The sequence below is a fragment of the Balaenoptera physalus genome, assembly GCF_965194825.1.
Source record: "Balaenoptera physalus genome assembly, chromosome: 4".
Taxonomy (NCBI): Eukaryota; Metazoa; Chordata; class Mammalia; order Artiodactyla; family Balaenopteridae; genus Balaenoptera; species Balaenoptera physalus.
Window position 1 is genome coordinate 41,492,271 of NC_138891.1, and position 19,376 is coordinate 41,511,646.

Below are 19,376 nucleotides of genomic sequence, written 5' to 3' on the forward strand. Positions count from 1 at the left end.
CAAAACTTCTGAGTAAATTAGTTGACACATACACTTGTAAGATTCTCAGGTAATTTTGTTATAAGGATAAAAAATTACAACCTATTTTTACCCTTCTCTCTCTTTCCATTTCTGGGGCTCAGATTATGTGGGAAGAAGCTGTGGGGCTATACAAATACCAAGCATCCTTTTCTGTGGGAAATGACCTTGGTGCAATAGTAGCCTCCAAGTCCACTACCAGGCACTCCTCCGAGAAGTCTCAGACCAAATTAAGATACTCAAATCACAGCTGATTAAATCAATTTAAAATGTGTATCAAGATGCAAGGGAAGGAGATGGGACGAGCTGCCGTACTTAGTGTGATATTGTGATGTGGTCTTCGTCCCTGCTTCTGGCACAGAGCTCCTAAAACCCTTGGAATTTCCTAAGTGATAGGAGCGATAAAGGTGTCTCTTGCTATGTTAGTCAGGTGACTTTTGAACATACCTCAGGATGGGGACCAGTTGCCTGAAGGGCCAACCAAGGGATTAGAGAGTTGGAATTTTCAGTCCCACCCCCCGGACCTCAGAGAGGGGCCAGAGGTTGAATCAGTCGCCAGTGGCCTGTGATTTAATCAGTCACGCCTATGAAATGAAGCCTTCATAAAAATCCAAAAAGGACAGGGTTCCGAGAGCTTCCAGGTTGGTGAGCACTTGGGGGTTTAGGGAGAGTGGAATGCTCAGGGAGAGGGCATGAAAGCTCTTTGCCTTTCCCCCATACTTTGCACTGTGCATCTCTCCCATCTGGCTGTTCCTGAGTTATGTCCTTTTATAATAAACCAGTAATCTAATAAGCAAAATGTTTCTTTGAGTTCTGTGAGCCGCTCTAGCAAATTAATTGAACCCAAGGAGGGGTTCGTTGGAACCTCCCATCTATAGCCTGTTGGTCAGGAGCACAGGTAACAACCCGGACTTGCAGTTGACATGTGAAGTGGGGAGGGGGGACAATCACATGGACTGAGCCCTCAACCTGTGGAATCTGATGCCATCTCCAGGTAGAGAGTGTCAGAACTGAGCTGAATTGTAGGACACCCAGTTGGTATCCAAGAACCTGTGTTTTCATGTAGGGAAAACCCCACCTCCACATGAATTGGAATTGGTGCCAGAATCCTACTTGGGATATGGTCCAGGAATGTGAAGGACCACACTACCTGAGTCTTGGGTTATGCAGTATTTACATGTCCAGTCTTTCTGCCACAGCCACCTTCCCTGTTGATGATATGGTTACAAGTCAGCCTTGAGGTTGTAGAAGGGAAGCCCAATTAGACAGAAGGTGTCTGCCAATGACACACAACCTGCTTTATCTGAGACACAGGGGCAAGTCCCTCAGGCTCCCCCTGTAGCTTACCCCCTCACCTGATGAGTAGCTATGGAATTGTATTTCTTGGGCAGAGGACACATAGGGCCAGAATGGGTGTCACCAATGGGCAGTCAGTGTACCATCTAATGAATATTGAGTGCCTAGGGGTTATTTAGTGTGTCATGAATATTAGGCGCTTCTTTAGTCTTTCCATCCCTTTTTATGCTCAGCTTGATCTAGGTCTAACACATCCAGTTAACTAACTTCCTTTTTTTTTTTTAATTTTTATTTTATTTATTTTTGGCTGTGTTGGGTCTTCATTGCTGCGTGCGGGCTTTCTCTAGTTGCGGCAAGCAGGGGCTACTGTTCGTTGCAGCGTGCAGGCTTCTCATTTCAGTGGCTTCTCTTGTCGCAGAGCATGGGCTCTAGGCTCGCGGGCTTCAGTAGTTGTGGCCCACGGGGCTTAGCTGCTCCGCAGCACATGGAATCTTCCCAGACCAGGGATGGAACCTGTGTCCCCTGCATTGTCAGGCAGATTCTTATCCACTGCGCCACCAGGGAAGCCCCTAACTTACTTTTTAATACTTCACATCTCATGAACTCTGCTTCATCGTCTAAATCTTGCACATTTCACTTGTGTCTGACAAGCCACTACATATTCATTATCTATGCTTAACACAGCTTGTAAGTTTCATCTAGCCCATTTGTTTTTCTTCTATAGCATTAATCAGCATTACTCGAATATTCTCAAGTAATACAGCAACACCTTCTACAAAATATCTTAGAAGAGCTTCCCCCACACTGCTCCGCCTCCCTGATTCCATTCTAGCCAGCCTCCCAGTCCTTGAGGTCTTCGCCATCCTTCCTCCTTCAAGGACCCAATCAAGATACTCACCCATGTGTGCTCCTGCATCTTTCCCCATCTCCACTACAATCTCCTCTTTCCTCAACGTTCCTTTATAATTTCACTGCCCGTATCTTCAGTTCCAAGGCTGAATGAAGCCCTGTTACATGATCCTGATCTAACTTGTCCAGGACCTGGCCCTTCCAGTTATTTCCCACCCACCATAGTCAGTTTCTCCCGTCTTGCTGGCTCCTTCCCTGATGCCCACACAGACGTTTGGATCTTCTTATCTTAAAGACCAACCACCTCTCTGATTCCATTATACTCTCAAGCTACCACCCCAATGCTCTAATTCATCCACAACCTTCTTTACAGACTGCTCTTTACACCGTCCCTCAACTTCTTAACCACTTGTAACTCGGCTTCCACCCCTAACACACTAGTATTCTCTCAAGGGAAACTGATGACTTCCTAATTGTCAAAACTTATGGCTTTTGGTTGTGTTTCCCTTTCCACCTGTTAGTCTTTTCTGCTTCCCTGCGGTATTTGAAGCCTTGACCCCTCACTCTGTTGGTTTTCCTTCTCCTCTCACCTTGTTGGCCACACCCCCTTTGCTTCCTCTTGCCTTCTGAATGCTGGTTTTCACCCAAGGGGATTGTCATTTTCTATTGCAGCTATAAAAGATCACCCCAAACTTAGTGACTTAAGTCAATATACATTTATTATCCTACAATTCTGGAGGTCAGAAATCCCTAACGAATCTCACGAACTAAAATCAAGGTGTCAGCAGGGCTGCAATCCTTCTGGAGGCTCTAAGGGAAACTCCACTTCCTTGCCTTTTCCCTTTTCTAGAGGCCTCCCACATTCCTGGGCTCGTGATCCTTCCTGTGTCTTCAAACCCAACAACACTGGGCAGTCTTGCTCATGCTGCCATCTCTCTGATTCTTCCTCTGCTGCCTCCTCTTTTTACCTTATAAGGACCCTCGTGATAACATTGGGCCCGCCTGGATAACCCAGGATAATCTCCTCATCTCAAGGTCAGCTGATTAGCAAGCCTAATTCCCCTCCCCCACCCCCAGCCCCCGTGGGGATCGATGTGCCCACCACAGTGGTGTCTTTGTTTCTGATCAGTCCTTTCTCTACAATCTCTCCCTTCATCTCATCCATTTCTGCAACTATCCTCTCCCCGTAAAAGACCCCCACGTTCTATCTGTTGACCTGACTTCTCTTTTGAGCCCCAGTTGCTTCCTGCACCTTCAACTCAAAACTTTATGGTGAAAAATAAAAGACCTCATTACTGCAACCCAATCCCTCAGAATCAGTTCCTCCTTCTAACTGCCTGTTTCTTTTCACAGCACCAAGTTTACTCTGGCAGTGGTCTCGAAACCTCATGACCCCGTGTTCTGTTCACTCTTCCAGGTCGGATCACTGGCTAGGTGCTGTCAGTTTATTTTTCACAGTCTCATGGAATACCTTCCTCTGTCTTTAACTTTCCATTCCCACTATCATCTCCATCCTTCAGGCCTCTCTTTATTCCTCGGACTGTTGATATTGCCTTTAATTAGGAGAAGCGGAAAAAAATCCATTTCTGTTCCTTTCCAGGGCACCTAAGAGCTGTTTTATATGTTATTCTCCTTTTATCCTATCATCAACCCAATAAACCAGGAATTAACATCCTTAGTTTATAGATGAGGAAACTGAGGCTAAGAGCAATGAAGTAACTTTCTGAAAGTCACAATCATGTATTCATTCATTTAAAAATATTGAGAGCCTATTATATGCCAGGTATTATTTCAAATGTTGGGGATAATAGCACTGAATTAGCCAACCACGATCCAAGTTCTAAGGAAATTTACATTAATCTAGAAATAGAAAAGACAGACATTCAAGAAGTAAACAACCAAATGAACAAGATTATTGCCGTCTCCTGGCTAACCTAGCTAAGAGTTCTCTTGCTCTCCTGAATTCCTAGTGAGCAAACAACAAAATCTCTTTGGTAGCACTTTACTCATTCATCACTCTATGCAGTCATTTGTATACTGCCTTATTTCCCTTACCAAACTCCTTGGGGGCAGAAACACTTCCTCACGTGGCGCATAATCGGAATTTCTTTCAACCACAAGGTTGTAAGAGTCAAAGGAGATGTTGGGGAAAGTACTTTGTAAACTGTAAAGCCATTTTCTAAGGTTTGTCGTCATTGGTGACGCTGACTGTGATCTTCTTTGGGCAGGTTATTCAAGGACCCAATTCCCCTTGATGTGAACAGGATTAATTTTCCTCATAATTCCTTTTCCTCCCTTGCCTGGTAAAGAGGCACAACGTAACGCTATATAAAATGTCTACCTGCTTTCCACAAATTCCTAAGGAAAAGCTTAAAAGTTATTGCTTAAAACAATGACTTTCTTGCTCATCTTCCCCACCCCCAATAACTTCATTTTTCCCCAATATTTCATTACAAACTGTTTCAAACTGAAAAGTTTTTAGGCGAATCTCCATTTATGCACCATACAGATTCTGCAATTACTGTTTTACTAAACTCCCTTTGTCAACAGCTTTCCATCTATCCATCCGTCAATTCATCTCATTTATTTGATGCATTTAAAGTGAGTTGCATTGTGACCACCTAGAGGTGTGGGATAGGGAGGGCGGGAGGGAGGGAGATGCAAGAGGGAAGAGATATGGGAACATATGTATATGTATAACTGATCCACTTTGTTATAAAGCAGAAACTAACACACCATTGTAAAGCAATTATACTCCAATAAAGATGTTAAAAAAATAAAAATAAAATAAAAATAAAAAATAAAATAAAATAAAGTGAGTTGCAGACATCCCTAAGCTATCCACTAAATACTTCAGCTGCATATCATTAACCGGATCTTTTTTTATCCTTTTGAGGTAAATTTTACATACAATGAAATGCACAAATCTTAAATGTATTATTCAATGAGTTTTGACAAATGTATACTCCTCTGTAAACCAGGCCCTTTCAAGTCATACAGTTTGTGCCAGAAAGTTCCCTATGCCCTTCCCAAGTCAGTCCCTGACCCCAGTAATTCATTTTTGAAACTGTATTCTCAGATGACCTGCAGATGTGACTTTTTAACCACTATATTTACTACCCCCCGCAAAAAAAACCCTTCATTCTGTTGCTATTTCAAAAATTTATTTATTTTAATCTTTTTTTTCAGCGTTTTTGAGGTATAATTGACAAAATTTGTATATATTTAAGGTGTACAATGTGATGGTTTCACATTAATATACATTGTGAAGTGATCACCACTATCAAGCTAATTAGCATTCATTACCTCACATAGTTACCTTTTTTTTTCTTTTGACCCCTCGCCCCCTCTCCCTGGCAACCACCTGTTTGTTCTCTGTATCTGTGAGTCTGTTTCTGTTCAGTTATGTTTGTTCATTTGTTTGTCTTTTAAATTCCACATGTAAGTGGAGTTTATGCCATATTCCACAGTGGAATACTGCAGTGGAAATCATGCAGTATTTGTCTTTCTCTGTCTGACTTATTTCACTTAACATAATACCCTCTAGGTCTATCCATTTTGTCGCAAATGGCAAGAGTGCCGTCTTTTTTTATGGCTGAGTAATATATATATGCCACATTTTCTTTATCCATTCATCTGTTGGTGGACACTTAGGTTGCTTCTATATCTTGGCTATTATAAATAATACTGCAGTGAACATAGGGGTGCATATATCTTTTCAAATTAGTGTTTTTGTTTTCTTGGGGAAAATACCCAGAAGTGGAATTGCTGGATCATATGGTAGTTCTATTTTTAATTTTTTTGAGGAGCCTCCATACTGTTTTCCATAGTGCCTATACCAATTTACATTCCCACCAACAGTGCACAAGGATTCCCTTTTCTCTACATCCTCTCCAACACTTGTTATTTGTTGTCTTTTTGATGACCGCCATTCTGATGGATGTGAACTGATATCTCATTATGGTTTTGATTTGCATTTCCCTGATGATTAGTGATGTTGAGCATCTTTTCATGTGTCTGTTGCCCATCTTCATTCTGTTGCTATTAATTGCCACAAATGAAAAAATATTTTTCTGGATTTAAAGACATAATAGTTTGCTTGGTGGCAGAAATAGGATCATTAGCTTAATGAGGAAATGCTCTAATATTTCTTCTTTTAAAACATACCTTGGATTCGGATTTAGGTAGAACCACACTGCAACCTCCCTCTTACCTTATGATGGATTTTGATTTCAAGGCCAGCCTACATTGGCTCAGTCAAAGGGGGTTTATTTCTCCAAGTCTAGTGGCCCTCAATTTAGCATTTTTTATATGAACGCACTCACAAAGAAAATCTGGAGGGTTTTTTTTTTTCCTCTTACTTTGAGGCCTTTTTGCTGCTGTTGGAGGATTCATGTTCTTGGGCATGTCACAACTCTCTTAGGCCTCAGTTTCCATATCTGGAAAATAACAGTTTATCTCTTGAGGTCCCATCTAAATCTGAAATCCAATACTTTTTATGGGAAGAGAAGTTGTGAAGACCTGAGAAGAAAAAATAATCTCTATGCTACATAGATCACACTACTTAAACAGTTCATCAATATTTTTTAGTCCAAAAATAACAAATGTCACTGTAGCTTGGTAAGTTATTCTAGCTTAAATGTTCTTGGAACAGCTGGTTTCTGTTTAAAGTTTTTTGTACTAGCAAATCATAATTTAAATTATCACACAAAGTCCTTTCCAATGAATGACTATAAAGGGAAGCTTGCTTGACATATTCCTTTTTTTTTTTTTTTTTATCTTGTTTATACCTCTTGAGAGGTTTTTTGACAGGATTTAGGATACAATTGTCAGAAGTCTGTTCTCCCCAGAGCCACCTCTGAGTCACTTCCACTATTTATGGAACAGCAACTGTGAAGAGTGGGATCATGTTTAGGCTTTTTTTTTTTTTTAAACAACACATGATAAATGTCTTTAGGAGTTTATGTAATATATCCCAGAGCCTTCAGTTTTCAGAAGAGAACAGAGTCCAGGAAGCAACTTCTTAGACCTTGTATAGCTTGAAAGCATGCTCCCAAGCCTTAAGGTCATAGATTGTCAAAGTAGTAACTTGGATAAAGTTTTAACAGCCTTTCAAGTAAAGCTGTTCTGTCTTGGAAAGTTGGGATTGTGTTTTATGTTCGTCATAAAATTTCCATTTGATCTTATTTGCTACCTTGCAAAAGGAACTTTTAGTTCGGCTTACTTTTCCTTGCACATACTTCGGATTCCAGAGCCTTCATCTGGGCAGTTGTATAGCAAGGCACTCCACAAAGAAGTCTGTCTCTGTCTCTGTCCTGTACAGATTACTCAACAAGGAGGGATGAAATTTTGGATGAGGATATGTTGCATGTTATTTCCTTTCACTGAAGAGTTTCTGTCCTCTTTTCTTCATCATCTTTTTAAGAAGACTCATAATCTAGCTCAGGCTTCTGCTTTGTTCATCAAGCTCTCATTGTGCCACCCGCCAACGAACAGGCCTCAAAAGTCTTGCACATGTTAGGTGGCCTAGCTCTCTCCTAGATTCCAGGGAGAAGGCCCGTGAGCTTTGCAGGGTGCATGTCCAGAGTGCTTTTTCCTTTGAACCCATTGGACCAGTGCTGAAATGCCAGCCTGTGAGATCATCAGCTGGGCCTTTCCTGCCACCTTTCCACTGTCCTAACCAGGAAGCTGAAGCCAGGCTTGTGAGTGTGTCTCTGGGGTTGAACTCAGAGGGCCAACTTTTCTCCTGTCAGAATCTCAAATCACGAAAATTAAGAATATTTAGTAAAATAGGTTTGTTTCTTTCCAAGAAGCAGAGATGTTATAAAATTAAAAATATATCACCAAATATTCCTAACACAAATTCTCAGCATTCCTTAAGATCGAGCTGGATATGAAAACTTGTCAAACATGTTGACTCCATTCATCGGGCAAAAAGTACTTGTTTTTCTCGATTAATAGCATAATGAAGACTTTGCAGTTATTAGTAAGATTATTTAAGAAGATAGATATAGCTATATCAAAATAGCTTAAGAATAATATCTCTATTGAATTTTTTTTATTTGATGGTTTAAATTCAGTCAAGATTTTATTGAATACCATTGACTTGCTCAGAACCATTTTATTAAGAAATAGCAAGATGAGTTGCCCTATGGCAACTAAGAAATATAGATAAGAAAATTTTATTGTGTTTAGTTTTTAAATTATCTATCATTAAATTAGCTTCACAAATTTATAAGCCTAGTCGTTCCTCTTTATATATCCTAAAATCCTAGAACCACCCTGAAGTATTTTAGAAATTCGTTCCTCTTTTTACCAGAGACATGTATGGTCCAACTTGTATGTCCTTTGATTACTATCTGAAAGCCCAGAATCCTTTCCATTACTGTCTCTTAGGTGGAATGGTCTGTCTCTAGAATCATATTGTGCTATATTGGGGGTGTCTATATATTCAGGTCACAGCATTGGGCCATATATATATATGGCCTTACTGGCAAAAAAAACCTTGCAGTTTCATTTCATTTTCATGAAATGAATGAATTATACTGACTTTAATACTTTAATAAGCTCCCTCCCTAAAAAATTATAGGAAAATTATTTCATCGTATTTCTGTTTGACTTAAAAAACATGCTGATAAGAGCCAGAAATAAGTGGGAAATCAAAAGAATTACAAAATAATATTTTTTTGAAAGAATGAAGGCCCTCCTTTTAGTTATAAAGTTGACAAACACTTCAGACACTCAACACAGAGAACATCCCTCCAGTGTCAATATTCAGAACGGGTTGTTTTCCCTTTCGCCTGTTAAAAGTTATGAAATGATCCTTAAGGCCTCTCGTTTCATAAGCACCATGCAAGCAGCATCTGCGGGCAGGAAGGATGATGCCGGAGGTTAGAAATGTTCAACTGCAACATTGATTCGTGTCTGTCTCTCTCCTTCTCCCTCGCCGGCCTTTTTCCCTGTAATGAGGACTAGAATGTTTCCACATCAGTTAACTGCCTTCATAAAGCACCAGAAGGTCACACCAGCCCCAGACTGATCCTTTCCTTTGTGCCTATAATATAATTGGCTGATTGTGCCAGTGATGAGCGCGCCCCCTCCCCCAGCCCGGTCCTAGCTCCATGTTTGTAAGCCTCACTGCTGCTTTCCGAGGAGAGCAGCTCGGCTCGCTGCGCGCTTCCCGGCGCAGGCAGTGCCACTGCGCAGGTTGATCAGCGAAACAGCATCCATTTTAATCTGCGGGGAGCCCCTGCCTTCCCAGGGCTTGCTCTCCGCCAGTGGTGCTCCGCGCTTTCCCTCCGCAGCTTCGCTGAGCGGTCCTGTTTGGGGTCTGCGCCCTAGGATGCACTGAGATGGTACATCAGGAGAACTGTTCGTATCAGGTAAGATTGAAAGCCTGATTGTGAGGCCGGCATCCTTTGGGAGAGGAGGCCTTCCTCTTCCAAAGCAGCAGGTTGCCTCTTTACGGATTTTCAAGGGATTTTGCTATCCTCCCCTCCTGGCCTTCATCGCATACAGTATCTGAATTGTAATTAGATTTTCTGGGGAGTAATGGGGCAGAAAACACTGCTTCTTTGGCCTTTAAAGCATATGTGAAATCCACGGAGGTGATCTGTGCTTTGCACATTCTGTATGTCTGTGCGAATGAGACGAACTGCTTTGAACTGTAATTGAATTTCAGGGGCTTTGGAGAAGGAAAATCTATCTGGAATTTCACTTAGATAACAATGAAAAATACGATTTTTGCTCATTGCGTAGGGTTGCGACTTGCTTCACATACAGTTTTTAGGATTGTCTTGAAGGATATTAAATAGCAAGTAATAATTGATGATCTAAGAATTTTCAAAAATTAGCTGGCATGCACTTGACGTTTAAAGTTGCACTTGTATGTCTCTCCAAACTTATTTTTACTAGTGTGTTGTTTTAAATGACTAGTAAATAAGAATTAAGGTACCAACATGCATAAAAAACTCCAAATAGAAGATTTTGAGTAATACATACTCATCTGTGTGCTAATTTGCTCTCTGGAGTTGAAGTAAACACAGACGATTTCAGAAGACCAGTTCTAGAGTGTGACTGGACTGTGGAGGCAACATTGAAAGTATCCTCGTTTTCAACAGACAACGAGAATGTTCTCAGAGAAATTGCTCTTTGCAGCAGCAAGCAATGGCTAGTCCAAGTCTTGGATAGTTAATATCAGGGTATCACTCAACTGACCGAGTTTAGACGCTCTAAGGGACTATTTCTCTAATCTAACAATGCCTCTTCCTTGTGTGAGGTAGGTTACCTGAGACCAGCAGGTGTTTCTCATAAGGTCGGGTTTCACAGTGGTGAATATATGCAGGCAGAATAGTACATCTCACAAGACTCAAGGCAGTCGTTTCTCAGCCAAGTATTGTGTGCCTAGAAAGTGTATTTATCCACTTTTTCTCTGCTTAATAATTGGAATTTTGTAACTGTAGACTTATAGTATTTTTATTTTATAGTACATTTAGGGCCATAGATCCTAAATATCAAGATTGTGCTTCATAGGAGCTCTTTCCAAGAGAAAAGGGTCATGATCTGAGGAAACAACCAAAACTTACACAGAATACCGTTTGGGAGCGTAGTGTCAACATCCATGGAGAGCCTAACCTACTTATGGCCTGGCTCCAGGTGATTAAATTACTATAATAATTAAAATCATTTTTCTGCTCAGTTTTCAAAGATGCTATGTAATTTGATTTTTGAAAGGCAAGATACTATAAGATTATGCCCTATATCTTTTCATTAGGTTGAACATGGAATCACTGGTTTTACAAGTCAAAAATTGGTCAAATATCAGCACTTTCATCTGGAGAGGAGAGATTTTTTAGCCTACTGCTTCCAGAGGAAGACAAATTGATTTTATTTTATATGAACTACAACATGTAACAGTCGTTATGTGTTCGATAGTTTTGAAGTATTTATTGCTTATTTTCACAATAAAATTACGTGCATTAGGCAGATAATAATAGGCAATAGATTCTGCATCTCCATGGAGTTTTATAGGACTATCTTCATGTGTATGTTCTTTTGAAATGCTCTCCCTTTATTCATAACTCAGCATAAACAAAAACATTAACCTTGAAGCCACGTCTCAATCCTACTTAGAAACCTTAGTTTTAGAACCCACTGGGCACCATGTGCATTTGGATTCAGAAAGGGTGGTTTCTCTAAGTGCTTGGCTTGATGTTGTCATGGTCACTGGTGATATCTACAGTTCGATGTTTTTCAGAAACTTCCCCTTTTCTGATGAAGGCTTATTTATTTATTTACTTATTCTTAAGGATGATAATGTAGTGGTTAAAGCAAATTCCTCAAGGTTAGCATCTCAGTGAGTAGAAGGACTTTATTTGTAGGACTGATTTCTTTCCTCCATAAATGTGTACCAAGGTTTCTTAATGGAGAGCCCATGAATGGGGCTTCGGAGGCCATTCCCCTCAAACTTACTTGGACATTTTGGTGCACATGTCTAGATATATGTTGTTATTACTCTTGTTCCATCATCGTCGTCATCATCAGAGCAGTAACGGCCTCCTGACTGGTACTGCTCCTGCCCTTGCCCCCATTCCGTAGTCTGTTTTCAACAAGTATCCAAAATGATCTTTCAAGACCTAAGTCAGAGCCTGTCACCCATCTCAAAATTCTCCTCCTCGACATAAAAGCCCATGTCCTCCCAGGGCCCCCAGGGCCTTACATCACCTCACCCCTGATTCCTCTCCCACATCCCCCTCCCTCCATCCCTTCCTCCCCTCCCCCCATGCTGGCCTGGCCCTGCACTTGCTGCCCCTCCTGCCTGACATGTGCTTCCTCCAGGTACCCTGTGTAGGGTTGCAGATTTAGCAAACAATCTGCAGTGTTTGGGGCATATTTATATTAAAAAATTGTTCACTGTTTACGTGAAATTCAGATTCACGCGGGCATCCTATATTTGTCCTGTTGGTAACCCCCATGGCTTTCTCTCCCACTTTCTTCAGATCTTTGCTCAAATGTCACCTTCTTGTGAAGGCCTTCTCTGGACTTACTATGTCAACTTCCAACTCCCCAGTTCTATGCCAGTATTTCTGTTACACTTTATTTTTATATTTGGCATTCATCACCAGCCATCAGACTTTTACTCATTTGTCTATTTTCTGTCTCCCTCTCTCCACGGAAGCTCCCTGAGGGCAGGGATTTTCAGGTTTGTGTCCATCTGCTCTCCCAGTGCTAAGAACAAGCTCTCAAATAAAATGGATGGATGTGCCTACTGTATATAAAGTTGATTAAGAAGAAAGACACTGTAAACATTCTATAGTATTGTGGTTTGTTACATTTTGATGGCCATTGGGGTGACTTTCAACCCTATTCCTATTCTAACCTCCTACCATTAATCTGCCCTGGTTTCAGTGTTTGTGGGTCAGATTATCCCCTTAATTCTTGTTCCTTTTCTCATCTGTGAAACGGGATTTTTCCTAGTTAACATCCTGGCATGAGAGTTGGCAGGTCCCTGCCAGAGGCCACCTTTCTGCATCAGCAAGTCTGTTACCGTGAATTAAGAGACACCTTCTCCCAATGCACATAAAGGGCTCAGTGAAGATTATAAGCAGCCCAGGAAAACCATACATCACTTCACTTCCCAATTAGTTATTACTAATATGTAGAAGTATAGCTGATTCTCATGTATTGCTTTTCCAAATAGATGACTGTTTTGAAAAAAAGAGTGTCACTGCTTCCAAGAGCTTGAAAACCACTGCTTGAGGTGGATGGATGCACTGTGCTTGGAACAACTTAATCCAAGGAGGGATGATCAGAGAGAAGTTCTCAGGCAGAATTTTTCATGGCTGTTTTGTTTTAAAAGGTTCTCACGTTGTCATCATCTTCGTGTACTTTCCTCCCTCCCAGGGTTTACATTAGCACAGAGGTTACTGCGGCATGTGTTGTCATTTTCAGTTGTAGCCGTGTTAAAAGATAGAGCTATCAACCTCCATTTTCCAGTCTTGGGATGAAGCCAGTCTCTTCAGGAAAGAGCCTTGCCCACAGCTTCAGGCCTGGCAGCCTTCAAGAGGTCAGATTCTTCTAAACGATCTCTGATAGAAAGCTTTGAAATATCGTTAACTTGGAAGTACACGCTTAGGTCAAAGGGTCCATTTTGCTTAAAAACTCCCAAATATTTTCTCCTCTCTCCCTGCAGTTCATTTTGGAGATTGATGCGAATGTAAAGCCAATGACACGCTTTTATCCCTTTCTCTCCGTTGTTTAAATTCCCTTATCACCACCCCAGATACAAACCACACCCTCACGTTCTTAGCTACCACAGGAATGGAGGAGAAAGAAAGTAAAATGGTATGTGAATGACTCGCATCCTTTTCCTCCCTTGGGAGCATAAAGAAACTCTTCTTCAAATACACACCTGGTCTTGAAAAAGCAGAGCAGAAATCTTTGATGCTTCCCCATTTTCTTTAGGATAAATTTCCAACCCCTTTGTATGGCAGTCAAGACCTAACCATGATCAGAACCCTGGGCAGAAACACTCCTCCCTCCAAACTGCTATACTTCTGCCCCCAAATTGCCATCAGTCCTTTTTCTTTGCTGTGACGCCTCAGCCTACAAAGTCTGCCACCCACACACCTGCTTCTACCTGTTGCAAGCTGATGTACTCTGAGGCTCAAATGTCACCTCCTTCAGGAAGCTTTCTCCTTCTCAGTGCATTTTGCTTTTACTTCTGTTAGAACCCATTTACAGCTAGTGACATATAAGTCTGTCTCCCCCATTAGACAACAGGCTTCTTGAGAACAAAGACCTGATTTTCATTTCCTGCCCTGCAAACATAGTATGTGTTCAATAAATGTGTGTTGGACTGAATTGCATCTTCTACAGTTGGTGCTGTTCCGAGTCCCCAGGACGAGGCTTTTGCATCATAATACCAGAGAGAAGCTCAGATCTGTGCACTGCAACAGGGAGTTGGTGAAGCTGATCCTGGTATTCCGTGTACCTGGCTTACGAGCCTCTTTCCCAGTTGCCAGCATCCCATATGCCGAGATGGGAGACACAGTGCAAAGAAGAAAATGAAAGAGACAGACACCCCCCCTTCCCAGAGACAATGCATTAAGAACACACCTCCATACCTACTTCTCCTTCACCAAGAGAATTTTCCCAAGGTGAACCTCATGGTCCATCCCCAAGTACTTTTTCAAAATACCTGTGGTCAGTTGAGGCAAATACTCATCCTCAAGCCACCTTTCTTAATATATTGAATTTTGCGAAGTTTTCAGAAATCTTTTTACCATATAGAGGGATAATTTTACTGGCTCCTGAAACACCAAATACCTCTTGGACAAAATGTTTCAGCCCAATTGAAGTGTCATACCCAGCACATAAAAGATGTCCTATATTGGTCTCAAATGATAAAACTAGGGATTATATCAGTTTAAATAGTACATTAAAAATTCTTGCTGGAGAAAGTAGTAAGCAGCCTTTCATGCCCAGATTCTAGTGGGTTATTTCATGGTTAACAAAGGAAAGGAAATATAGTCTGTCCCTATTGACACCAGGGCAAGGGAGGGCTCATTTCCCAATTCCCTCTTCCTGTGAATGAGAAAACAAGGTATCAAATTTGACTTCATTTAAGATTCCACTCAATTTAAGCCTGGTTTCATCCATAGCAGGGAAAAAATATATTGACCTAATGGAGAGGGGAATTTCAAAGCATTTAGTGCACTATTTGATACAGGCTTTTAAGTATAAGTTCAATGAAAAATAAATAAAGTTCAATGAAGTTATTTTTCCATCTTGTTCTATAGATTTTTATTTGATTGGGAAATTTTTTTCCCCATAGTTAAGTGCTGAAGAATACTTGTTTTCATTGTTTTGCCTGGTTGGGGTATAGTTGTGTTTTGCCTTGTTGAGATACGGTGTGTTTGTCTGAGGAGAGAGTAACATGTCCATCACCTTAAAAATTAAGAAAATAGTTCTGGATGTAAACTCGTCTGCACTTGTTTTTAGGCTGTATATCTGAAAATCTAATGTTGTATATTTTTTACCACAAAAGGAGCACAGTGATAGGTGCCCAAATGGGGGGAAAAAATCATGGATTTTTTTCAGTATTCATACAGGATTTCAGTATGGGCCTGATCTGAAATAGAAATTTAGTACAAGCACATCATTCCTATTTAAAGTAGCACTGGGGGCCTCAAACATCACGTTTTAGACATCAAGCGATTTTAAGAAATAAATATGCATATGCATATTTTAAGCCAAAAGTCTAGTATTTTCTCTTGGAAAGGGGCTGGGGATAGAGGAGGGGAAGGAAATGGAAACATCACTATGATACATATCAGTGCATGCATGATTTTTGGAGAGTAGAGACCCCACCTTCACACACACACACGCGCACACACACACGATCTTAAACTAAGATTTCACATGCAGAAGCTCAACATCAATAGCGCCGTATTCTATTATTTATTTATATTCTCTATACCAAGGGAAAATTTGAAACCTTGGTGTACTTAGTATTCCCCTGGGCACTATCTAGAAGCATCAGAAATTACCAAGCTTCCTGAAATAGAAAGTACTTTGATAAAATTGCTTGAATTCAGAAGAAAACAACCATCCAAAGGCCTAGTGACAATCAGCGTAGGAGAGCCATTAAGGGGGAAAGAATGCTAAGAACACAGAAAAACATAATGAGGGCATTAATCCTGGTCTCCCTCGGAAGCTGTGCCGCCGTCGTCCAAGTGACTGCAGTTGAGTTTCTTGTACTCAGGTCTTCATCTGGGCAGAAAGCTTGATGTCTGTGGTTCTCAGTTTTTCTGATGTGGGTCAACGACTGGCACTCTGTCTCCTCCCAACATTTTCACCTCCTCCACTCCATGCTCCCAATGCCATTAGTTTAACTTTTTAAACCTACACTGAAAAGTCCACTGCAAAATTGCACGCATATGTTCGTGGTTTATCTAGCTATCGTAATACCTTAATTGAAAAGCAAAGCAAATTTAGACGAACATTGCACAGAAGAAAGTAGTTTATTTGAAAAGAGATTATAAATCAGGTGTCGGTTTGTATAGCACATGGAATTTGGATATTAAGGTGGAAGGAAAGGCGGTAGGAGGCTAAAGGGTTAATCAGGATGAAATAGTTTCCATCAATAGGAATAGGAAAATCTTTTGACAATGCATAAGTGATTTCCCAGTAATGCGGTGGGTGTTCTCACAGTCAATAATTTCCACCAGTGGCCGATAATGATCATTTAAAAGCATTAGCTCACGTGAGCAATGCACCTTGCAGTTCAGATCATGGCTTGACAGGAAACTGAAGCTCTCCGTTCTAGTCCTTGAATTTCAGGCCAGGGGGGTGAGCAGAGGCCCTTTCAACCTCAGGGACTGTAAGTGGCTCTGTGTACATTTTCTAAGGGGAAGCATTAGTATCTGGGCCCATGTTTTGCCAGCACAGTTCATTTTAGAGAGGGCAGCAGTAGAGGAAGGAACCAGGAAAAATTCTCTGTAGGAAAGACATGAGTGACTGTTATCCCCTTGTTTGTGCGTAGCTGCTACAAAACCACCAAACGTTATGTTCAGCTCAAGCCTTTTGAGGTCGTGTTTTGTTCTGTTTTTTCCTTTCCTGCATTCATTTGGACCTCTTGGAAGTGAAATTAATTACAGCGTTGATCCCAGGCGTCTAAAGTCAAGATCTTGCCACCATGCCTAGAAATATGATCTAAAATAATATAATCTCTTATAATGAATTTTTTCAAGGTCTAGAGCTGTGCTTCTAAAATTTAAAGCGCACTCAAAAAATCCTAGCGCTCTTGTAAAAGTGCATTTCTTGATTCGGTAGGTCTGGGGTGAGAGCTGAGAGTTTGCGCTTGCAGTCTGCTCCCAGGTGATGTGGGTGCTCTGGTCGGAGGACACGCTTTGAGTAGCAAAGCTCTAGAAAGCATCGAAGATCAGTTCACATGTTAGGAAAATAGCAGGTATTTTAAGCCGGCACAAGCCATCCAGATAGCGGTGGTACAGCTCCTTCTGGAAAGGGTTTGGTCTACGAGTGTATGTGCTGAGCACTTCTTTAGGGAGGGTGCAAAATAAATTCATCACCACTGGGGACCAAGTTTCAAGAGGAGGTGTTTTATCACTTGTCTCTATATAGTACTTATTAGAGAATCACTTATGCCAAGAAAAGATGTAGGGCGTAGAGGAGGGGAATGATCTTTAGTACTTTCTTAGTACTAATCCTTGCTGCTGTTGTATGGCTGGGGAACTTCCATCTTGGATTTTGAGGTGCCCTTCTCCAAAAGGTAATATATTATTATTATTTTTTTAAATTTATTTATTTATGGCTGTGTTGGGTCTTTGTTTCTGTGCGAGGGCTTTCTCTAGTTGCGGCAAGCGGGGGCCACTCTTCATCGCGGTGCGCGGGCCTCTCACTATCGCGGCCCCTCCCTCTGCGGAGCACAGGCTCCAGACGTGCAGGCTCAGTAGTTGTGGCTCACGGGCCCAGTCGCTCCGCGGCACGCGGGATCCTCCCAGACCAGGGCTCGAACCCGTGTCCCCTGCATTGGCAGGCAGACTCCCAACCACTGCGCCACCAGGTAAGCCCTAAAAGGTAACATATTATTAATGCATATGCATATGCATATGTATGTGGTCAATGTATTATTGGTGTATGTAAATTAATTTGAATATGTTTATACCTATACATAGTTAATAGTGAGGGTTCAGTCATTTTAGCTGTATGTTTAAGGCTGCCCTGTTAAAATTAAAGTCAAAAGGTGTTAGTAATTAGGCTTATAGTTTTATGTACCTTACTAAGTCTTGTACTCTCTAAGTTTTTATTGGGAATTACCTGGCGGTGCAGTGGTTAGGACTCAGTGCTTTCACTGCGGTGGCCTGGGTTCAATCCCTGGTCGGGGAACTAAGATCCTGCAAGCTGTGTGGCACAGCCAAATAAATAAATAAATTTTTATAGCTGCATCCGTGTTAGCTCTTGATTATAGACTGCTAAGTAGGCTAGGATGCTAGCCTAGGTAAGAGGCTGAAATCACTGAAATTCACGGTAGGCCCCCTCCTTCAACCTGAGCAGACCCGTGTTTACCTTCTAAATGTATGTGGTTTCCACAGAAGATCTCGGTTGAAAAGCACTCATATGAACTATTAATATTTCCTTCTGTGGACAATGTTCCAAGGACAAGGGAGATCTCTGCTAGAGAGAAGCCCTTCCCAAAAGCAAGTGTGGCTCGGGAGATACAACTTCCGTCAAACTGTCTGACAAAGGTACAAGACATTCTCTTGGGAATTGAGGTGGAGGATGAGGGTGGATGGAGTTAAAGGGGTGTTTGGATGTGGGTCATGGGGTGCAGGGAAAATATTTGCTTTAAGGAAGTAGGGCTACTACAGTGAGACACCTTGATGCTACAAGTCTACCACGAATTGAATTTTTTTTTTAATTTGTGGAGAGGAAGGGTAGACAAGTGAATGTGAGCATGTCAGCAAAGGTTCAGATGCCAAAAGCTGTCTTGAACAGCACTTTTGCTTTAGAACTCTGTTCTTTTTTTTTTTTTTTTAATGCTATTCTTGTCTGCTTACATTCTTTTTTTTATGTATGTATGTATGTATGTATGTATGGCTTTGTTGGGTCTTCGTTTCTGTGCGAGGGCTTTCTCTAGTTGTGGCAAGCGGGGGCCACTCTTCATCGTGGTGCGCGGGCCTCTCACTATCGCGGCCTCTCGTTGCCGAGCACAGGCTCCAGACGCGCAGGCTCAGTAATTGTGGCTCACGGGCCGAGTTGCTCCGCAGCATGTGGGATCTTCCCAGACCAGGGCTCGAACCCGCGTCCCCTGCATTGGCAGGCAGATTCTCAACCACTGTGCCACCAGGGAAGCCCTAGAACTCTGTTCTTAACAGCATTGAGGTTGGTCAGGAATTCACACTGGAAGAAGTATTGACTGGTACATTTGCTGCTTTCTGTCGAAGCATGTCAGACTATAAGACTGTGCTGCTGAACGGAGCCTTGGCCTTTGAATTCTTCTTTGGTCCATTTCTCCCACACACAGTAACTTTTAAAAAATACTGGATATAAGTTTTAGTTTATGGCAGTAGTAATTCGATAACAAGGAGTGTGTGTGTGTGTGCACTTCTGTTTATCTGCTTCTTGCATCAAAACATCCTCCAGCTGTGGCCCTTTTCCTTCTCTGTATGTAAAGCCAGCAAACAAAACCA

General features: G+C 41.5%; 1 protein-coding gene across 9 annotated transcripts in view; it reads left to right on the forward strand.

The window, feature by feature from the left end:
* The window catches only part of SCHIP1 (schwannomin interacting protein 1), a 122,143-nt gene that overhangs the window by 60,243 nt on the left and 42,524 nt on the right, over positions 1-19,376 (forward strand). Inside the window, exon 1 of one of the 9 annotated variants that reach the window (XM_082461055.1) lies at positions 9,312-9,545. The exons of 7 other annotated variants lie outside the window; for them this stretch is intronic. Coding sequence is in view for 1 of the 2 variants with exons in the window: in XM_082461064.1 (XP_082317190.1) it covers positions 9,516-9,545 (30 nt within the window). In the remaining variant the exon portion in view is untranslated. Of the gene's footprint in view, positions 1-9,311; positions 9,546-19,376 lie in introns of those variants that run through there. One more of the 9 variants, XM_082461064.1, reaches the window with a different exon arrangement.